General features: G+C 44.0%; 1 protein-coding gene across 7 annotated transcripts in view; it reads right to left on the bottom strand.

Moving 5' to 3' along the window:
• APC (APC regulator of Wnt signaling pathway) overlaps positions 1–22,697 on the bottom strand; it is an 897,802-nt gene that overhangs the window by 400,465 nt on the left and 474,640 nt on the right. For all 7 annotated transcript variants that reach the window (XM_078675503.1, XM_078675505.1, XM_078675507.1 and 4 more), the window contains one exon: positions 14,822–14,974. In XM_078675503.1, coding sequence (XP_078531629.1) covers positions 14,822–14,956 — 135 coding nt within the window. In that variant the 5' untranslated portion in view covers positions 14,957–14,974. The remainder of the gene's footprint in view (positions 1–14,821; positions 14,975–22,697) is intronic.

The following is a 22,697-nucleotide window of genomic DNA, read 5'->3' as shown; positions in this document are numbered from 1 at the left end:
CACCTGGAACGGAGAAACACAGGAGCGGCGATCCTGGGCCTGGACCACAACAGAAAGCATCAGGGAAAGATCGGGTTTGCTGCGACACCTTACCAAGCAGGATCACTCACCCGGGCAAGGAGATGTATGACTTCCCTGGAGACAGGAGCTAGGCTGCAAACCCTGCCTTTCTTGGCATGGTCTGACTCTGGTTGGGCGGAATCAGGCCTCTGGATGGCATGGAAATGGGGGAATTGCGAGCTAGGCCCCTGATTCTACCCCGACCCCTGGACCAATACACTAGAGGGTAGTGGCAGAGGGCTCCACTAACCGCCACCATCACAGATGACCCATGCGGCTAGCCGAAGACATGGACCCCTACTACGTAACTTCAGGTTCTTCACTGTTTCGTGAAATGCTTACACGTTTTATAGTTTGTTTACCTTAACATAAGCCTTATGCACCGTCCACACTCATAAATGTCCCAATCTACCACACCAAGGGAGTGGGAGGGCAAATCTAGGCACGCCTCGGTCCCTCTATTGCCTTTAGCAACTACACCTTGACATGGTGTGGGTAGTTAGTCTTATTGTGAGGGGCCTAAACTAGCCAGCATAGAGAATAGTGCTACTGTCTCAACTGAAGGCAACACAATGTGACATACGCCTTCTACTTGAGACTCACCTTGTTAAAAAGGACTGGAATCATATGCGAACAAATTTGGTCAACTGGACCTAGCAAGAGGGCGGGGGTAGCCATTCTAATAGCCACACATTTTCAAGGTCAAGTCATCCAAACACACACAGAGATTACGCGTCACATGATATCCGTGCAGATTTCTTTTCATGAACGCACCTTTACACTCACATGTATTTATGCACCCAATGATCACCAGGATTCGTTTATCTACCAGGCGATTGGGTTGATCCTCACTACACCAGATACTAATATCCTAATTGGAAGGGGGGGGGGGGCATTGGGCGAGATGCTTCATTTGACCGGACCCTTCAGAGGGCAAGCACGGCAGGAGCTTTTACCCCGCATGGACTTCAGCGGGTTACAGATGCAGGGCTGGTAGAAGCTTGGAGGTCGCTACACCCCTCTAAGAGAACAGACACACATTTTTCAGCTGCATAGCAGTCATACACCAGACTCAATTTTCTTTAGTCTCTGCTTCCCTGTTCCCGATGTTGACTGGCATGGAAGTTGCCTCCCTCTCGGATCACTCCGCACATCTCTCTCACGATTCGTCTACCCAATACTAGTCAAGGTTCCACAACTTGGACTCCAAGTTGTGGAGCCTCAATCCTAAATTGCTCTCTTATGACTCTGCGATTAAAGAAGTTCGGGGAGTAATTCTGGTCTGCCTCACCACCAACAATACACCAAACATACCGATCTCTACACTGTGGGATGCTCTAAAGCGTTGGTGAGGGGAACATACATAGCTATAGCGGCAAGGCATAATAGGTAGTGAAGGGCCAAGCGCACTGAGCTGGAGGGGAAGGTGGGGGACATGGAAAGACAGATAGACACACAGGGTCTCATAAGGCACGGCGACAACTAACCATTGCCAGAAAACAACTCAGGGCCCTAGATATGGGTGTAGCAGAACACGCTTTGCTCCACACGAGACCGATACTACACTGGGGGCAACAAAGTTGGAAGACTGCTCACGCACACGTTAGGCACCCAGACACAAACCAGTCACGTACAAGTCTTATTAGATCAACAACATCCCTTAACAAGAGAAACCAAGATTGCTGCGGAATTCGGATGGTTCAATGCCCAATTATATAAGGCGGAGTTCCTGCCGCCTACTCTCAGCGCCTCTTATATTGAGCAGGCATCCCTAACAAAATTGTCAGAACCTGTGGACACTCCTTTAGAATTTGATATAACCCCACAAGAAGTTATCGAGGTAATATGTAGACTCCAAGAGGATAATGCTACCGGGCAAGACTGATAGCTGCCTTTTATAAAACATTTGCAGAGCAATTGTACCCCATACTGTCCCGGCTACACAATACTTTTAGTTTCATTGGCGCCCTTGCAGCGATCATAAGAACGGCCATTATAACAGTTTTACCAAAACCAGGAAAAGATCCACAGCATTGCGCCTCCTATCGACCCATATCCCTGCTCAATGTGGATGCTAAACTATTTATGTTGATTCTTGCCAGCAGGTTGGGAAGGTATGTGTCTGGTCTAGTAGACCCAGACCAATCTGGTTTCATTCCGAGACGTACATGCGGAGACAATACGAAGCGTCTATTTCCTCTAATTGACAAAACTAACCGCTCGCAGACACCCACACTGCTGCTATCCATAGACGCAGAAAAAGCATTTGATCGGGTGCACTGGTCCTTCCTGCGGACAGTGTTGGAAGCCCTAGCTTCTGCCAATAGATATGGGCTAGCACATCAAAGGCCCTAGTCCGAGACAATAACACACTATCTCCTGCATTCCCAATCTCGAATGGAACAAGGCAGAGGTGCCCCCTTTCCCAGCTCCTGTTTGCGCTCTACATGGAGCCACTGGCGGAGAGTGTTCAGGGACATCCACTCATTGAAGGAGTGTGGATGGGTGGTCAAGCACACAAAATAGCATTATACACAGACAACGTACTGCTCACTGTCACCAAACCATGCAAGTCACTGCCCCTACTGCTCGAGGAACTGGCAGCATTCGGGAAGCATCTGGGTACAAGAAAAATGGCAACAAATCGCAAGCCCTTTACCTCACCATTCTGCGGTATCAAAAGGCACACCTTGCTAAAACATTCCTTTTGACGTGGGCCACACAGGGTATCTCGTACCTAGGCATTCACCTATTCCCCACCATTGACAAGACTCTGCAGCACAACTACGCCGCTCTGCTGGCCACGGTGCACTCACTTATCCAGTCCTGGCAAGTGGGCCCCCTCTCCTGGTCAGCATGAATAGCACCATAAAAATGTACCCATTGCCCAAGATTTTCTATCTAATGTAGGCGATGCCACAACAACTGCCTTCCTCCGTGATGAAGAATCTGAAACTTTCGCTAGAGTCGTTCATCTGGGGCAGTAAGAAAGCCAGAATGGCTAGGGAACGTGCATATCTTCCAATAGCCAAGGGAGGCCTGGGAATACCCCACCTGTTGCGTTATCACCAGGCAGCACAACTGAGATTCTTGGTGGAGTGGCAACTCATGCTCACGGAAAAGCATTAGTGTTTTCTGGACCAGGCAGTAGCCGGCATCCATATTTGGAAGATACCTTGGCTTCCGCGTAAGAACCGCCCTATGGGAGTGTACATTTCCCTGAAGGTCAGGGGCCCAATAGGGGTCTGAGACAAATTGGGTGCTCCTAAGGGCCTTTCCACCCCGTACCGTGGCCTTATGAGCAGTGAAACAAGACTTATTATCAAGATGAGGAAGTGATCTTACACCCACACACTAAGATAGATACATAAACTCTGGGACCTGTTAAGCATGGAAAAATTAATGGTAATAATCAATAAAGTTTCAGAAGATGCGGGGTCCCTGCTTAAAATAATTATCCAACATCTTCCAGGAACTCACCTGCCCTATATCCCTACGAATCCTACGTCTTACAGCTGGCATACAATTGGACACAAGCTACTGTGTGATGGGAATTGGGGCAACACGGACAACATCACACAGCATACGGGCATGGCATTTTTGTTTAATATTTTCATTGATTGATAAAAGTACTGTTACCTCCCCCCCCCCCACCTCTTCTTTGTTGGTCACTGGATGTAGGCGAATGATCTGTACACTTTTTTTCCCAAAAATAAAAATTAATACAACCCTAAAAGCAAAGGCAACACACTTTCAACTCCAAACCCCCACAATGTAGTGTGCTAGCTGCGTGAATGAGCACTTCAGTTCCCCACATAATGTAGTGAGCTCTAAACAAATACTATAACACAATAGAAGTTTCACAGGTAAGCTTGACCCAATAAGGTAACACCAGGAACTGCTAGTGGGACATCTAATAAGGAAGCATTCTAAATAAGGATTCCTCTCAATTTCACTCCCGGTACATACCCTGGAAACTACATCTCAAACTAATCCTTATTTTGTGTGCTGGCAGTACAAAGTCTCTTCAGCCAGGCCCTGGGTATAAGCAATAAAGCCCAGGTCGGGTGTAAATCGGAGTGTCTTACAGAATAACAAATGGGCTCGAATTATGCCAATTGTTCATTTAATTATTATTAGTTTAGTTTACTATTCAACAGATATAAGAAGGCAAAAACGATAGCAGTATTAAAAACCTGTGAACCTATTTGGTCCAAGGTCTTGGGAAACTGTCAAGGGAGCTGTCTAGTTGAAGACCAGGAAAGACACTTAGTGGATAGGAATGGAAACTATCTCTGGAAGTAACAGGGGGAGATTGGCTGGCTTGTGTCCGAGACAGAGAGGGCAGCAAGGCAATTAAGTAGAAGCAGAAAGACAGTGTGGGGAGTTTACCTCGTGGTGACAATTATCGGGTGCAGAGTTCTAGATGGATTGATAGCCATGGTCTTTGGGTGGCAACTCATAAGGAACTAGGATATGAGATAAAGGGAAAGTATGATAGGTGCCTTGTTAGGTAGAGCACTAAACCTGATAGGCACGGCCAGACAGTTAAGAGTGAAAAAGAGGGAACAGCCGGGGGGGAGGGGGGGTGAGCAGGAACCTGGTTGTATGGTGGCGGGGAGAGTGACGAAGTTTGGGTAACCAGGTGAGAGGCTGGGAAAAAAAACAGGACAGTGTTGCAGAGCTCAATGAGTCAGGCTGCTTCCATATTAGGATGAGCGGGGGTGATTTGGGGAAAATGAAACCCAGGAAACAGATATACAGAAGGGATTGGAAATCAGGGCACCAATATTGTAAAAGGCAGAGATGCAGGAAAATGGCAATTAGAAATGTGTTCTATTACATAAAAGCATCAGTTATGACATGACAAACCATCACAAAAGTATATGTAAAAGTGACATGCATTACAGGATCTTGGAACACAACATAACAGCACCTTGTATGAACAATGGCATTTCAACAAAAATTGTTTAATCTTTAAAGCTCCATATTGCAGTTTTTTTTATTCAGTATGTTTCTCTACGGAACAACATTTTATTGTTGTCTGGTTCCTAATTCTTTTGAAGTTGTTCAAGGACTTTGTACCAGAGTTGGTATTTTGTTCCATCTCTGCAAAATGTTTAGCTACAATAATCGTTCAGAATTCTTTCTAATGCAACTTATGATCAGATAGCTGTTTTTTATTTTTTATTGTGCTCAATGCAAATCTTGCTGAAGTAAATCTTGCTGAAGATACATATAGGTGTTCTTAATGTGGAATATCTGTCCAGTATAGGATTTACAATGGGCACAATTTGAACAGGGTATGGTGTCCTGTGGATTGATGTACTGGCTAGGTCTATTCTCCAAGGCTGGTTTCTTACAACAAAGGTCTTTAAGGTTTCGGTGTTAAGTGTACGCAAATATGGGTTTACCTTGAAAAATGTTAAAGTAAGTTTCAAACTGCAACACTGACCAGTGTTTAGGTAGGCCAGACTTGATCTTCATGCTTTCAACTTAATCATTTGAGACAGTCTTCAGGTGGGGCTTCTTGTTTTTTGTGACAAAAGTGCTTCCCTTGAGATGTTGGGATAGCCTACTTGTGGCTTTCTCAAGGACTTTGGGCTGAAAACCTTTTTTCGATTTCTTTTTAATGTTATTACTGCTTGAATGTTGTGTTGAGCTTGATCACTTACAATCCTTTAAACCTTCAAGAGTTTGCCAACCATCAAACTGCATTATAGTACTTTGGAATGAAAACGTGAGTAGTAGAGAAGATTGTGGTCTGTAGTTCTCTGTGTACAAACTTTGGTTCCAAATAAACCATTACATCAAGAAAGTAAATCAGGTTGGGGTATAGGTGACCGGCAATTTGAATCCGGGGATGATTTTGTTTTTGAACATTAACATTGTCAGTGTTTAACTGCAGGGTTGCACTTGTGGCATTCCACATGAGGAATCAACAATAACACGTTTGTATAACAGACCAGAGGTCCAGTCAGGATTGTTATATATTTGATTGTGTTTAAATTTGGGTATACAAGGGTTATCATAAGAGGGGCTGCTGAAGAACAAATGGAAGTACTGTTGCATCACAAAAAGTACTGGCCAAAATATTCAAACTAAATATGATTTTGTCCACCCTAAGCGTGGAAGGGTATACTCAGATGTGAGTCCCTTGCTCATTGCACCATCAGGATTCAAGCAAGCCGGGCCGAAGACGCCTGAAATGGCAGAAACCGGTCCCCGGAAGCTTGTTTCCTTCCCAGTGTAAGAATTGGCTTTTGTAGTCTGGTCTGCCCTGTTCCCATGATGCACTGGGCCAGGGACAGACTAATTTGCATACAGCCAGGTTCTGAAACTGGGATGGTGCAATGAGCTAAAAAACGGTGTTGGATCTAGCCCTGATCTCTTGACTGGGTGAGAGTACTCTGCTTAATTCAGAGACTCTGTCCATCACCACCCCTTGTTGTAAATAATTTTGTCCACCCTAAGCGTGGAAGGGTATACTCAGATGTGAGTCCATTGCTCATTGCACCATCAGGATTCAAGCAAGCCGGGCCGAAGACGCCTGAAATGGCAGAAACCGGTCCCCGGAAGCTTGTTTCCTTCCCAGTGTAAGAATTGGCTTTTGTAGTCTGGTCTGCCCTGTTCCCATGATGCAATGGGCCAGGGACAGACTAATTTGCATACAGCCAGGTTCTGAAACTGGGATGGTGCAATGAGCTAAAAAACGGTGTTGGATCTAGCCCTGATCTCTTGACTGGGTGAGAGTACTCTGCTTAATTCAGAGACTCTGTCCATCACCACCCCTTGTTGTAAATAATTTTGTCCACCCTAAGCGTGGAAGGGTATACTCAGATGTGAGTCCCTTGCTCATTGCACCATCAGGATTCAAGCAAGCCGGGCCGAAGACGCCTGAAATGGCAGAAACCGGTCCCCGGAAGCTTGTTTCCTTCCCAGTGTAAGAATTGGCTTTTGTAGTCTGGTCTGCCCTGTTCCCATGATGCACTGGGCCAGGGACAGACTAATTTGCATACAGCCAGGTTCTGAAACTGGGATGGTGCAATGAGCTAAAAAACGGTGTTGGATCTAGCCCTGATCTCTTGACTGGGTGAGAGTACTCTGCTTAATTCAGAGACTCTGTCCATCACCACCCCTTGTTGTAAATAAATATGATAAAGGGCAGAACAATAGTTCCAATAAAAATATTATGCTGACCCCAATAATATTATGATTTTAAAGGAATCACTATGGCTTTAAGCCCATGTTGGTGGGGATTTGAAGTGTAGAGTACTTGCACATAGAGTGTACACGTGATGATGGAGTGATCGTTTGCTATCTTCACAGTCGACGATAAGATAAAGCCTTGCTCAGACTGCCTATATTCCCAATAGGATTTTTATACTATTTATCGATTTAACTTATACTCCTGTTCGTTTTGGCAAATGTATTAATGTGTAACAACACTGTACATTTGGGTATTTCTGTCACGTTTAATGGCATTTTCTACTCGTTACCCTTATATTCAAGATTTACACGATTCATGTGAGCCCGTAGAAGGTCTCCTGCACCAAAACGCACTGTATAAAACACCATAATGGGTACATATTAGCTTGCTAATTAAATTATTGAATTACTGTGCAAAATAAAAGGTTGGTTTATGAACATTTGAAAAGCAGTTAGAAGAGCAGCAGTGACTCAATCTTCTTGTGGAGAGAGGCCGGTTTGTCTTCCGACTATGAGCAACAATGCATGACATCATCTATTTAGCTATGGATTGCACTGAATATGTTAAAGCAGTGCAAATCGAGCCATAATTTACAAAAGTTTAGATTACTGTATATATGTTTATTCTATTTCATACTTTTAAGTTCAAAATGTATGCAAAGGCCTTTCCACTGGAGAGGTCAGATTGGCAAAAACACAAGGTCAATTGAATGGAGTAATGTTAAAGTCTGATTACTTTGGGAAAGAAGGAGAGGAGAATTCCTAAGGTTACTTTACTCAAGTAAAAATAAAGTGTATTCTGGGAGAGTGTAAAACGAGCCAATCCCGTTATTTAGGCAGCCTTCCAAGACTAATAATTTAATTTAACTTAACTTATGTATGATTCTGATTTACGCATAAACTGTGGAGTACATTGGAGGGATAGAGGCTCAATAGCAAATTGGACAGTGCTGTTTTCAAGGAGGGTATGAAGTCCTGAAACTGATTATTTTCTTGAGCCCCTCCCTAACCACAGGTATGATGAAGAAAGATGCCAGAGGTCATAAACAGTAAAAACAGTCTAATATGCATTGATAGAAGATGTTTATCTTGTTTCTAACATAAGTTCAGATAATACATTGCACACTATTACCTAATTGGAAAAGGATGGAACTGAACTTTGTGAGGGCAAGAACAACTTAAGAGCTAGGTGGACATCAGTGAGCTCTGGCCTGTTAAGAGGGGCGGTGGGAGGTTGTATTTTCCCCAGTCGTCTTTTGCATACCAGTAAGGTGCATTGAAAAATCAATCTTAAGTCTTCTACAGTGGGGAGTATGTATTTAGAAGGATATTAAATGTGATGTTTTTTTTCTAGCATCGCTAGTACAGTGACTGAAAACCTACTTGTGGCAGTGTTTATTTTTCCAGTCCCCAATCTCCTGGCACCATTAGCCCCCCAGAAATTGTTGCTGAAGTTTTATGTTCAGCCCAGCCTTCAAGAGTATGAAGACACACAATATTACGGAGTTACAAAGGGAACGGGCAGGCTTATTATTTGGATGACAGTTCGTTAAACATTGGTGACATTGGAGGAGTAGTGAGCCATTCCATTCTCCATGGTATACGTCTGTGAGCCTTGTGCCCAACACTGCTGCAAAGTCTTGAATGACGTGCACGGGTATGATTGTGAATTTATTAGAATGCCTAAGCCAAGGGCATTCTCTTACTAGTATCTGTAAATTATGTGCCACTGTTCGATACCAGTATGTCTTGATCAACTAGTCGATCACAGTAGATAGACAATAGTCCTCTAATGCCATAGGAAGGCTGCTCCCACCTCTTTATACTTTGAAAAAATATATGGCACCAAATTTAAGCTGAAAGTGGGACTCTGCGTTACTAATATTAACCTCACAATTTAATGTGCAGCAACTGTTCAGAGGTGGCATACAGAAATACACACTGTAAACATATGGCTCACATGTGGTGCTCTGCCAGCATTCCAAAATGTTCTTTTTCAATCAATTTGTTTGACAGGTATTATTGCTTGGCACCCTTGCACTTCTTTTGGATGAATGCTTAAATATTCTGTGCTCGGCAGTCCAGCAGTTAAGGTCTTGGACAGGGCAGGACCTCCAACAATGGAGCCTAAAGCCACTCTGTACAATATCTAGCACCCATTGTCTTTCCCCAAAAATTATTTGGAAAACAATAGCATTTACAAGAGAGGCTCACTGCTGCTAGTTCCAAATGCCTCTGCTCAACCCTTTTCGGTCTCTGGGACAATGGGTGTCTCTGCTACTATTAGTACTGGTTCAGGCACTACATGCCTCAACTGGTTAGCAGCAACACCCTGTAAAATTCATCCTCTAATCTTGCCCAGTGGTTTTGGGGATCTGGGACACTGTTTTCATCTTGTGGATCACATAGTCCGCATGAGATCCTTAGAGCTCGGATCCATGTAATGGACGTTCTTGAATTAGTTGACAGGTATTTGGCATAACAGATTTAAATCACAGCCCAAATAATCTCCTCAGCAGCATTTCATGGCAATAGCCATGAACTGAGAACTTAGCTGAACATATGCCACAGCATGCTGCAGAGAATCTTGTAGCATCCTTTTTGATCTATTGGTATGTAAGGAAGTTATCTGGTGTGGACAATTTCCCACCTCAAAGAATACTGACTTTTAAGTTGTCTGGGTGAACCTCAAAGTCACTAACTTTACCTGAGCTCAATGTCTTGATAGTTATGACACAGCATATAGGCATAATCTAGGGCAGTGTGTAAAGAGAAGTGTTTTGTCTGCTGGTGTGATATTAAGCAACGAGAGAGGTTGTTAATATTGTATAGGGACCTACTCTGAAGTTAGTAATAGTGGGAGATTATTGAGAAATTTTAGAGAGCGCACCTGAAGAAGTACAAAGAGTTCTTTCGCTTGATTGAGAGTGGAATAACGCTGGTCGATATTCCACTGGATGTAAAATGATTTTTAAGAGTGTTTGAACTATCTCTTTTTTAGTGGGGTAGACTTTTGCAGTACCAAAACAGTAAAGTCAAAACACCAAACAATAAAAATCACAAATGGAATTAGAAAAATAGAGCAACATTTAATAAACAAATTGACAACAAAAGACAAAAACCCAACAAGAAAAACAGAGCTTTTAAGTTTCAAACTTTTCAGGGCAAAATATTATCAAATAGCATTAAATGACAATGCTAGTCTAGGGAAGCGAAAGGCCTGGACCTAGGTGCAATTTCAGGCCGACGGTAATAGAGAGCAGGTCAAATCCATCAAGTGGGTTTGTCCCGGTTAAAGATTTTACTGTCTGACTTAGTCTTTTTTATGGAACTGAAAATCCCTCAGTGGGAAAAGTCTGATGCCGTATCTGAGGAAGGAGCATCGAAATTGGTCATTTTTGACTCAAGTCCCGGGAGGTCTTGGAAATCTAAACAATTCACTGAGCCACAACTTTTCAGGGTTTCTAGAGCGGCTCCCAGGAGTTACTTCTAAGGCTACGAGGACCTCAGAGACAAACACCAGCACAGGGCTCTAGCAAGTCCCAGTCCTGGTCCAGTTAGTACTGGTTGTAGGAGGCTGGCTTAGTATATGGTGCACACTTATTTAAGTAGAGCACCCTCCAGTAATCCATTATGGTGATTTTAGTAGTCTTAGACAACCTTAGAAAGCTCTCTAGGTGGTAGCTGTGGAGTGCACCCTCCGGGCTTAGTCCAGAAGGAGTGTGAAGGAGCTTGTTTTACCAGTACGAATTATATAGTGTAGGTTAAGTGCAAAAGAACAACACAGTGTAGTTATAAAAATATATATTTATTGTCAACACTCACTAATACATTGACATTTCCTATCCCCAGAGATATAATCACAATACTTCATATATATGGGGGATCTGGAAGGAATGGTAAGGCATATCCATGCTGGACTATTTGAAGCACCCCATCTGTCGGAAGTAATGCTCAGTCGCCCCTGAAGGGAACAGCTTACCCTGCCTCCAACCGGGTGGTCTTGTGCAACTGAGAGCAATCTAAAGTGACTTGGTGGTGGTGGACTGAGGGGCGGGGGAATGAGCAGTATGTTGCCCCTTAGGACATGAACATTGTCGACCAGATCCCAGACCTCAGCCTCGAAAAGTCGACTTGGGTCGCTGTTGTTGAGGTGGACCTTGGCGTTACTGCAGCACCAAGCCCCTTCTGAAGTCTGAAAAAGGACAAAACAGTAGGGGATGCTATTGCATGTATGCAGAAAAAGACAGAGGGAGTGCGCTGTGGTTCTGTTTTCCTTGAAGGGCTCCACGGCAGAGTCTGCCTCATCTCCAGAGAGACTGATACCATCAAATGGCATGCACATTAGTGATGCCTGAACTGCACAGAGAAGCCCATGGACCTCACTTAGGCATGCTGCCAAAGCTCCACACTGGTACCGACTGCCATACCCAAGGAGTCTGTGGTGTCCAGCCCTAGGGTAAATTACATACTTCGATGCATCATCACCATCTTAAACGACCTGCATCAAGTCAGCGATGTATTCTTCAGGGACTGTAGACAAGATCTCAATGACCATGTCCCATAAAGCATTCGCACATTGTCCCAGGAAGCAACTGGCATTCACTGAGAAAAGAGTGAGGCCAGCTGACGAGAATATTCTCTTCCCAAATGCCTCCATGCATTTTGATTCCCAATTGAGAGGCGTAATAGGAAATCGTTCAGTCTACTTGTGGACGCCTGAACCACCAAGGTTTCAAGCATAGGGTGCTGGATGAGGAAAGGGGGGGTTCACCAGGTGTAGGGCTATGGCTTCTGGTGACTGGCCTATTTATTGATGAGCAAGAGCAAGATTTGGCCCAAGTAGCCCATCAGGGCTTATGCCAGTGTAGAACAAAAACAATTGAGAACAGTAAAAGTTGAGCGAAATTTTTTTGTCATAAATGTCCCAGTGCAGAGCAGGAGATTTCGAGGGAGGGGAATGGAAGAAAATCTCGAGTTAAACGTCCACAGGAGCAAGGATGTATGGCATTTATTTATTTATTTATGTCATTTCTAAAGCGCGCTGCAACCCTACGGGCATCCTGGCGCTGTAAAAGTGCAACTAAAGAAACTGAACAGCAAAGGGCAAGTGAGTGGAAAAGCTCTAGGGAAGTGTGATTTTGGGGAAAAGCCAAGTCTTTATCCTTTTGCGGAAAAGCATCAGTTCGTTGGTTTTCCTAATTGCCAACGGAAGACTATTCCAGAGATGAGCTGCAGCTATGCTAAAAGCTCTGCCACCATGAGTAGCTTTCCTAATCCTAGGTATACTAAGGAAATTAGTGGATGAGGAACGTAGGGTCCGTGTGGGTTCATACCACTTGAATTTGGCCTGAAGGGGCTTAGGACCCAAACCATGTGCTGCCTTGAAGACGGTGCACAGGGATTTGAACCGGATCCTCTGATGAACGGGCAGCCAGTGCAACTCAGCTAGAGCAAGGGAGGTGGAGGACCGACGTCCTCGAGAACGCACCATCTTTGCAGCTGCCGCCTGGATGCTCTGGAGTCTGGAAATCAGATAGGCAGGAGATTCTAGTAACAGAGCGTTGCAGTAATCCAGGCGGCTGAGGATGGTACTTCTGACCACGGTTGCTCTGGTGTGTGCTGGAAGTAAGGGCAGCAGCTTTCGAAGGCCCCGCATTAAGGCGAATCAGCTGCTCACCTGTCTGTTGACGTTGGTCTCCAGACTCAAGTTGTCATTGAGACTGACCCCCAAATTCCGCACCGTTTTTACTGGTGCCAATGGCTCACATGAGTCTAGAGGCCAAAAGCCAACAGGCAGGTTTCTGGCTATTCTTCCCACTTTGCATTGCATTATCTCAGTTTTGCTGCTATTAAACTGTAGTGAATTTCTTTTTAGCCAGGTTGCCATTTTCATTATGCAGGTGTGGAAGGTCTCAAGAGATTCTGCATGGGCACCATCCAGGGAAATCATCAGCTGCGTGTCATCCGCATAGTTGATCACGCTAATGCCGTGAGCCTTGATGATGGCCATCAGGGGCTGCATATAAACGTTAAAAAGGATCGGGCTGATTGCAGACCCCTGAGGGACCCCATGTGGGACCATAGCGAACTCAGACTGATACGGGGGCAGTGCCACTGCCTGCCATCTATCTGACAGGTAAGAGCGGAGCCAATCAAGTGCCGTACCCTCTACTCCAAAGGTTTTCAACCTAGTCAGCAGGATGTCGTGGCTCACCGTGTCGAATGCGGCGGACAGGTCAAGCAGAATCAGAATTGCTGACTCTCCCCTGTCCGCCCTCATTCTTAGGTCATCCAGGACCATCAGTAATGCTGACTCGGTTCCATGGGCTGGTCTGAACCCAAATTGCTCCTCTTCAAGGATGTTATTTGTTTCCAGGAAGAGGGACAAAGACCTACTGACCAGCCGTTCCATGATCTTAACTGGATACGGCAGGAGTGAGATAGGTCGGTAGTTCTTATGGCAATTGGGGTCCAGATTAGATTTCTTTATCAGGGGTGTGACAACTGCCTGTTTCCACTCTCTCGGCACAATGCCTCTGCCGAGGGATTGGACACGTAGCTGGCGCAGTAAAGGAAAGAATTCAGCCCCAAATTCTTTTACTATTTTATGGGGTAGAGGATCCAATGGGGATCCAGATGTTACATTGAGGGCTAATTGCGCGAACTCTTGTTCTGCGGGGGTAACACATTTATCCAGGATAGCCCCTGGTATTAGGTGTTCATCCATTTCTTCATTCTTCTTTCCATTCTCCATGCTGCTTTGGTGCTGCACTATGGAGGGGGGGGACATCCTCCATGCTTTCTATGAGTTTGGAAATTTTTTCCTGATAGAAGGAGGCCAAACCATCACATAATTCCTGTGAAGGTTTGATATTGCTGTTGGTGCAAGCAGGGTGGGACAGATCTTTTACAATTTTAAAGATATCACGTGATTTGTTAGAGCTTTTTAGGATAAAAGCAGCAAAGTATTCTGCTTTGGCTGTGGCAATCTCTTTCTTATACCGGGTTATTGTCAGCCTCCAGAGTAGTCTATTCTGTTCTTCATAGCCTCTTCTCCATTGTCTTTCTGCCCTTTTACAAACATTTTTCAGATCTTTCAATGTTTCTGTGTAAATAATAACTTGTAATACTAAATGAATTAGCACCATTTAGAGGTTGGTGATAGTAACATAAGCTTGTGTGAAAGGTCTGCACAATAAAGATGCCTTCAAAGCAAGGACTGTATGCATGAGCCACACTTTCTTTGGTTCAAAGACGACATCTTTGATGCCACATAAGTGCCTGCAAAAGTTTAAATGGCCCAAAACTAAACGCAGTAAAAAACAAATTAACTAAACGTAAATCATGTTCTGGACAAATGTAATATACTTTCCAGAAGTGAAAAATGGCTATCAACAAGGCTTTTGCAGCTTAATGGAAGAATTACAGTCATATGGAAGAAGGTAGTATAAACAATAAAAAACAGCTCTGCCTCGTAAATGTTAACAGGGTGATTACCATTTGAAAATCTCAGAGAAATTACCAAAGTGTTCAAAAAAACTTTTGATACCTTCATGTTAGAAGCTTCCGATTCCAATATTGTAAGATGAGTTGAGTTGTCCTCTAGTTCCTGTCGTAGATTTGTGTTCTCCATTTTCAGTGCCTCAACTTGCTTTAACAACTGGTCATATGACGCTGCAGCCATGCTCGCTTACCCTGGGACCTTAAACAATAATATAACTTATTACAACAGATTCAGAATTTGATCAAAAAATAGTTTAAAGCAAGTAAACGACCAGTGTTAAACAATTTTCGGTTGTACTGAGAAAATTATTTTTCACTAGCACTATAAAATATTACATTCAAAAAGGTGTTGCTCGGAACAAAGTAAACACACAACTCAACATAAAGTTCTGCATTGTCAGAGAGTAAAATGCAAACCAAAGATTATACAGAGATAGCGTGGTCTAATCTTAAAAACAAATAGGGTTTTAATAGACACGGGCAGCTGGGTTATTATAACTCCAATGACAACCATTTCGCAAGATACTAAAACAGGATCTCACCTCAGGATTTTGCCAGAGGTCTAATTTAGTATCTTTTTTATTCAAAAACGGGTAAGGGAACACAGAGGAGGCAATGAATGAACCAGGTCTTATTTACCAAAATGATGTTCTAATGAGGAGCAAGCATTACAAACAGATGTTTTAAGACTGCATGGGTCCAACATTGGATTGCTACCGTGATTGTGTTGTAAGGACTTTACTCTTAAGAGAGCACTAGAAAACTGGGCATCAGGAGAGTGTGGACACTGTTGTATCTAGTGTACATCAAGTGGTATTTCACATATCTTCAGTTGTTTTTTTACATTACATATTTACAACGAAGAACAGGGAAAAGTCATCTGACTTGCCTATATTCACACATTTAAATTAGGCATAGACGCCAAGAATAGAAACCAGATTTCCACATAGCAAGGTTTGTAAAATAGCTAGCCACTGAGGGGTCATATACATCAGTATAAGGTACTACACACACTACATATGGCTGAATCATAACACTATGAGCTAACCTCTCACTATCCAGTTAGACTTACTTACATAGAGAAATACTAGCGCACAACTTTATACCTGTGCATATGAAGTGGCAAAAAAAATGCTGCTCAACCCAAGCACTTGAGATTAGACCTGGACATAAATCAAATATATCTGAACCCTACTGTTGGACAAACACTAGGAAGGAAAACAAACTGAAGAAAATAATTAAGAATATTATTTTAATATAAGTTTATCATGGAGGTTAGTCAAGCAACTAAATGGCTGCTTCTTATACGAGCTCTGGTACAGTTTCAACTTTTGATGCTTGCTCAACTGACCTGTATCTGGGCTGAAACGTGATTTCTGGGGGATGCTCGTGTTCACTTTCACTCAACACTACAACTATGTAAAAACTAGATGTATAGCATGGATCCTGGAGGTCTCCTGTCAACAGCCTAACAGGGTGGTGATCGTTTTCACCTGCAGAAAGTGGTAGTCAAAACCATATGCATCTAATTTGTTTTAAACCGTATAAGAATAAATTGGTGAGTGACAGAGCTCACTTTCTGTAACTTGTTGGAGACTACATAGGCTTGGTCCTGCTCTTTCTTTGCAAGCTACCATGGAACTGTAAGCAGATGTATGAAAAGCACTAGATTGATGATTCTGCCACCTAAAGAAATCGACTGGGGGTGGGGATCTGACCAGTACGTGCAATTGAATTTTGGGAAAAAGAGAACAAGAACCTTACTACAACATGAAGATATTCTGTATAAAGAAACTCAAACAAGTGAAGGAGCTAAATGATCATGTAAATCCGCGCGGCATCTCTAGTAATACCACCCTAGTTCGAGACAAAAGACTACTTTAAAGAGAAGATATACTGGAAACAACGAGCATAAGAGATTAATGTGCGGATGCAAGAAGCTTTCTGCATCAAGACTAATTGTGCCACAACGTGGCTTCTAGATTCAAACTATAAAATAAAATGCTACCACATGAAGCGTCATCAAATTTAAAGGACAAGTCCAGGGTTTACTTATCTTGCAGAAATTTTACAGATATTTTTGGACATTGCCATAATTTTCTCTTCTTTACCAGAGTTTGTATTATTTGATTATACTACAGAGACTATGTTCTGACGAAGGGTGCCTATGCCCCCCAAATGCATTAAGAATGATATAAATAATCTCTTCAGATGTTGGAAATGTTTAAAAAATGCTTATGGTACTTAAAAAAAAATTACTTAAAAAGATTGATTAATGGAGTAAACATTGAGCTATGAATTGCGTATCTCACAGCAGGAAACAAAAAGCTTACAAGAAACTATTACAAGTTCTATAGTGACTATTTTATTGTGCACTTCGTGAAACCAAGTAACTCCGGGAGGTGTATCTTTAGGGTACATGCTTTGATGGAACTATGTCCCACAGCTCAAGGTGCATACTATTCTCAGTTTCAGGTCGCCAACAACAACCGGTAAAAGTAAGTGCCAGCATGTTTTCTGGAAAAATAAATGCTGCTGCCACCTTTTCTTGTTGTTTACTCTATCCCAGAAATCGAAGGCACTCTTGCTTTCCCTTGCAAAGTGCGCACATTTTATAACTGTGTAGAAACAACTCTCAATCTTAGCCATAACTGAGTTATTCAATATTTGTCTCTATTTTTTTTAATCCTAATTTGGCGTTTATAGCGTTTTATTTTTGGGTACGCAGATAACTATTTAAACCTAATGGTAGGTGTAAGATGTAATTGGTACACACACTGTACTGTCTACTAAAATCACACCTATTTAATAAAATTAGGGTGGAATGTACACAATATATCTATTGCAAAAAATGAGTAATTCTCGCCCTTTAGTAATCAAGTATGTAGTATAGAAGGGAGTTGCTTAGGAAGAAGGCCAGCTAAATGAACACTGTAGGATTTCCTGTTGCCCTGACGATATCCTGGCTCATCCGGCTATTGCAGGCAGCATCTAACCCTCTAGGATGACACCAGGGGTGGGCAGACTCACCGTTAAGTGATCCCAGGTTGCACAGCATGTCGTGACCAGCGGATGATCCAGGAGGCCTCCTGTACCAAGTGAGACCACAAACTGGAATTTCCAAGACAAGGCGTGATGTAGCTGCGACACGGTCACCCAGATGCTATTCTGGGGAAAGTGCAGGCTTTTCATTCTGGGCGTGCCAAGTGGAGGTGTCTGATCAGAAATGATTAAAAGAAGAAGTGACTGCCATTGAGTTCAGGATGGTAAGGCATGTACCACCACAGTTAAAAAAGATCAGGTGGTGCTGTGGCACACTCAATTTGATGGCAGCGAATTGCAAACTATAGTGTGTGAAAGAAACATCAGAAGCTGGGCCGGACGAAACTGGTGACTCATCTGGAGATGCCATAGAGAGGGAGACTTCCTCAGATGGTAAGATCTAAGGAGCTAGCAGAAAAACCAAGGAAGATCACTAGAGCAGTTATCAGAGGCAAATACACAGTACCACTGATCATGCAGATGAAGCACCAATGAAACTCCTGTGAAGGTGAGAGGCGAGCTGATGCAGCAAGCTTTGGAGACTCAGCTGTAATATCAATTCTTTGGAGAGCTCAACACAGTGCTTAGGGTGGAGAGGTCCAGGCATGAACCGAGGTTTCTTACTACTAATTGAGCGCAGTTTGAAGGAGGCTAAGTTCGGAAATACATTAACTGTGGTGATGGGTCCCCTCAAGATGTTAAGAACGCTGTGCTTAATGTAAAGTAAGGAGTAGTTTCTGTCCTGTAACTCCAGTTCTGTAGTAGGGGTATCTCTGTTATAGTCATAATCTAGTGAATAGTCCCGCCCATGTGCGTGGACCCCGGCAATCAAAAAATAATCTCTTAAATTGTCAGAAAATTGCAGAACTGCAAAGACACTTAAGAGAAAATTTAAAGACAAATAATGCAGCCTATATCCACAGGCTACACTGTCCAGTACTTCAACTAGAAAATTCCACCAAATATCCACAAACAGCAAAGCCTGTCCAGATTTCCCTTGCTTTAACAGCAAAAACCCTCAGAAATGATAGAGAGGAAGGCATGGACAGACAAGCCCCATAGGCTGCCATTATGTGGCTTAAATAGGATACTGTGCCTTTAAGAGAACTTTCCAGAACTTCTCCCAGTATCCCAGAATGCATAGCAGGTCCCTCTCACTTTCAGTTCTTTTTGAAGGCGTAACACGCCAGACCTGTCGCATTCCTTAAATGAACATCTCTCTCCACCGGGGAGGCGGGAGGGCGCTTATGACTATAACAGAGATACCCCTACTACAGAACTGGAGTTACAGTACAGAAACTACTCCTTCTGTAGTAGGGGATCTCTGTGTATAGTCATAATCTAGTGAATAGAATGGCAAGCCCATCCCCACACCAAAGCGGCGGTGGAGAACAGAGAATTAACGCCACTATTGTGCGAACAAATTCCGCAGCGAAGCCTGCCCAACCTGAGCGTCTGCCCTGGCATCAGTGTCCAGGCAGTAATGCTTAGCAAAGGTATGAACCGACTTCCAAGTGGCCGCCTTGCAGATTTCTGCAATCGGAACATTACGGAGCAAAGCTGTCGTGGCAGCTTTTCCCCTGGTGGAAGAGCCTTAGGCTTACCTCCTAAGGTCTTATTAGCTTTTTGGTAACATAACTGTATGCAGGACACAATCCACCTAGAGATAGACTGCTTAGAGGTCGCAAGACCCGTCCTGACAGATCCATAATTGATAAACAATTGGTCAGACCTACGAATATCTTTGGTCTTATCCAGATAAAATTTCAAGACCCTCCTAACATCCAGGGAATGTAACTACCTTTCCGCTGGAGATGAAGGATTCTGAAAAAACGTAGGCAAAGTTATGGTCTGGTTGACATGAAAATCAGAAATAACCTTGGGAAGAAATTTAGGGTGAGTACGCATAACAACCTTAGCAGCATGAAATACAGTATAAGGTTCTTGGCAACACAACGCCTGAATTTCACTCACCCTGCGGGCCGATGTAATGGCCACGAGGAACGCCGCCTTCCAGGACAGGTGCTGTAACGAAGCCTTATGAATAGGTTCAAAAGGCTTAGCCGGGGGAGCCTCCTTCGGTAGAGGAGGAGGGGTCACAGGCCTTGGCGGCGTATATACCACCGAGTACACCGATGACTTCTTCGAGGGAGGGGCCTGTGATCCAGACCCTCCAGAGCGTGAGCGACGCCTCCGACGTCCTCCACCAGATCCAGCGTGACTTTTGGCGCCAGAATCCCTCCTGCGGAGGTTGAGATCCTCGGTGACGCTGATCTCTTCCTGCTCGACTTCGAGCGTCGTTTTTCAGGCGTGGAACGGCGATCCCTCAACTCTGGCGTCGAACGCCGTCTCCTCGACGTCGAGTGTTTCTTCCTCGACGACGAATGTCGCCCCTTCGACGACGAGCGGTCAGACCTCGACGGCGAGCGTCGACTCTTTCTCCTCGACGACCGCTTCCTCGCGGTCCTCGACGCCGAGGATCCCCTCGACGTCGAACTGGTCAACGGCGACCGGCGGTGTCACTTCGACGGCGAGCGCCGGTGTCTTCGTCGACGGCGATGCCTCGACTTCGACGACGTCGACGACGCCGCCGTCGGCGGTGACTTCGACGGCGGCCTAGCCAGGCCTCTCGACGTCGATCTTCCACGCTGTCTCGACCCGGAGCCCCGGGGAGAAGGGGAACACACCGTCGTCATCCCTCTCGACGTCGTCGTCGATGCTATCGACGTCGACCGGGACCTTTTGCTGGTCTTCCTGCCTCTGGGGAGCCCCCCAGAGGCCTCAGATGGGGCAGAGGGAGCCTTCCCAGCCTGCCCAGACTCACCTGCAGCCTGCAGTCGCCTCTCTTCCAGGCCTTGGAGCCTAATCTTCTGCCTTTCCCTCAGGGTCCTCGTAGAAAAGGTCTGGCAGATGTCACAATCTTCAGGGACATGATCATCAGGGAGGCAAAGAATGCAGACGTCGTGTGAGTCAGTCTTGGCCTTCTTCCTTCCACATGCTGGGCACTTGTCGAATAAAGCAGGCATTTTAGATCCCTAAAAGCCTGAACAAACACACAGAAGTGAAAAGGAAACACCAAGAATCAAATGAGAACACTTTTAAATCCAAAAAGTGTAAAAAAGTCCAATAAACCCTTGAAAAAGGGAGAGCTCAATGCACAGGGTCCTGTAAGCAGGAGCCGGAAAAAAGAACTGAAAGTGAGAGGGACCTGCTATGCATTCTGGGATACTGGGAGAAGTTCTGGAAAGTTCTCTTAAAGGCACAGTATCCTATTTAAGCCACATAATGGCAGCCTATGGGCTTGTCTGTCCATGCCTTCCTCTCTATCATTTCTGAGGGTGTTTGCTGTTAAAGCAAGGGAAATCTGGACAGGCTTTGCTGTTTGTGGATTTTTGGTGGAATTTTCTAGTTGAAGTACTGGACAGTGTAGCCTGTGGATATAGGCTGCATTATTTGTCTTTAAATTTTCTCTTAAGTGTCTTTGCAGTTCTGCAATTTTCTGACAACTTAAGAGATTATTTTTGATTTCCAGGGTCCACGCACATGGGCGGGACTATTCACTAGATTATGACTATACACAGAGATCCCCATCTACAGAACTGTGGGTACTCCGGTATAATAGGGGGCTGATCACACAGATTCATTCACTCTGCTCATCAACACAATATTCACTGGTGAGAGTGCTCTAGAACTGCCCATGAACCACAAACTATCTCAGATTACAAATTAGCCGAAACTGCTTTCTAGATCTACCTAACTGATATTTTGACCAATTGTGGAACCTGTTTATTTTCCTTTCTGTTGCTTCAACTGAAATTTGAAATACACAGTAGCAAAATTGGAAACTGGAAATCTTTGTGGCTATCACTGCTACAAAGTAAACACATTAAGGGCTCCTGGTGGCAGTAATGATCACAGGTTGGCTGCTGCAAATGATGTAAACACAAGTGGTTGATCACCAACTCAAAAAGTAGATGGTGTTCTAGCAGCCACCAGTGACACTTGTGAATCCCTCGAGCTCTAAACTGGCACAAAAGCATGTGAATGACCTTCAGCAGTGCGTAAGCCTGCTAGGTTACGGGCTGAAAGATACGGATGACTGCTCCAAGAGTAACAATGTGCAGAATATTGGACTCACCGAAAAAGTAGAGGGACCCAGAAAATCTAGCTGCACATCCAGGAATGGATTTTCACTACAAGGACTCACAAAGGCCTTCCCAATTCAAAGAGCCCGTTGTGTTCAGACAACACCGCTTAGAAATGGCGCTCCTCCACAGCAGATGGTTGCCTGCTTACATAAACAGTGATTTAGTCTACCGCAGCTGACCTGCCAAAATGGGCCATTATATATAATGGTGAACAGCAAAGTATCCCTGCTGCCAGTTTTCCATGCCGGTGGTGTCACACTTGAGAAGCTTACCTAATAAGTATATTATTACGTGTCCATCCATATTGTTTTATTGGTTTGACATAATTAGAAACAGCAGATGTTTTATATGAAGCAAGATTGTGTATAGCCCAGGGTTTTTTTGTTGGATCTGAAGTTGAGATCTAGAAAAAACAGCCTAGAGGGCAGAGTTATTGACCTTGCATCATGCAGACCAAAAAACAGCTAGCCATGATTTGGAAATTGTTAAATTCTCAACAGATATCACTAAGGAGAAGGAAACTCTCTAAATGGGCAGACACTGAAAACACTGACACAATTATGTAGCAAATAGCTAGTGATGAAAATGTATGTTAAAGATGGGACTGTGCACATGGGGATTAACACATCATTTTGCTTTAAAATCTCACCCAAATCATTCACATAATTTTTCTATGTTGAATTGAGTGTATAGTGGTGTATATTGGTAGTAACTGAAACAAGTGCATATGCT

Source organism: Lissotriton helveticus, chromosome 2_1 (genome assembly GCF_964261635.1).
Source record: "Lissotriton helveticus chromosome 2_1, aLisHel1.1, whole genome shotgun sequence".
NCBI classification, from domain to species: domain Eukaryota; kingdom Metazoa; phylum Chordata; class Amphibia; order Caudata; family Salamandridae; genus Lissotriton; species Lissotriton helveticus.
The sequence above is the reverse complement of the archived record's forward strand: the minus strand, read 5'-3'. Positions and strand labels throughout refer to the sequence as shown.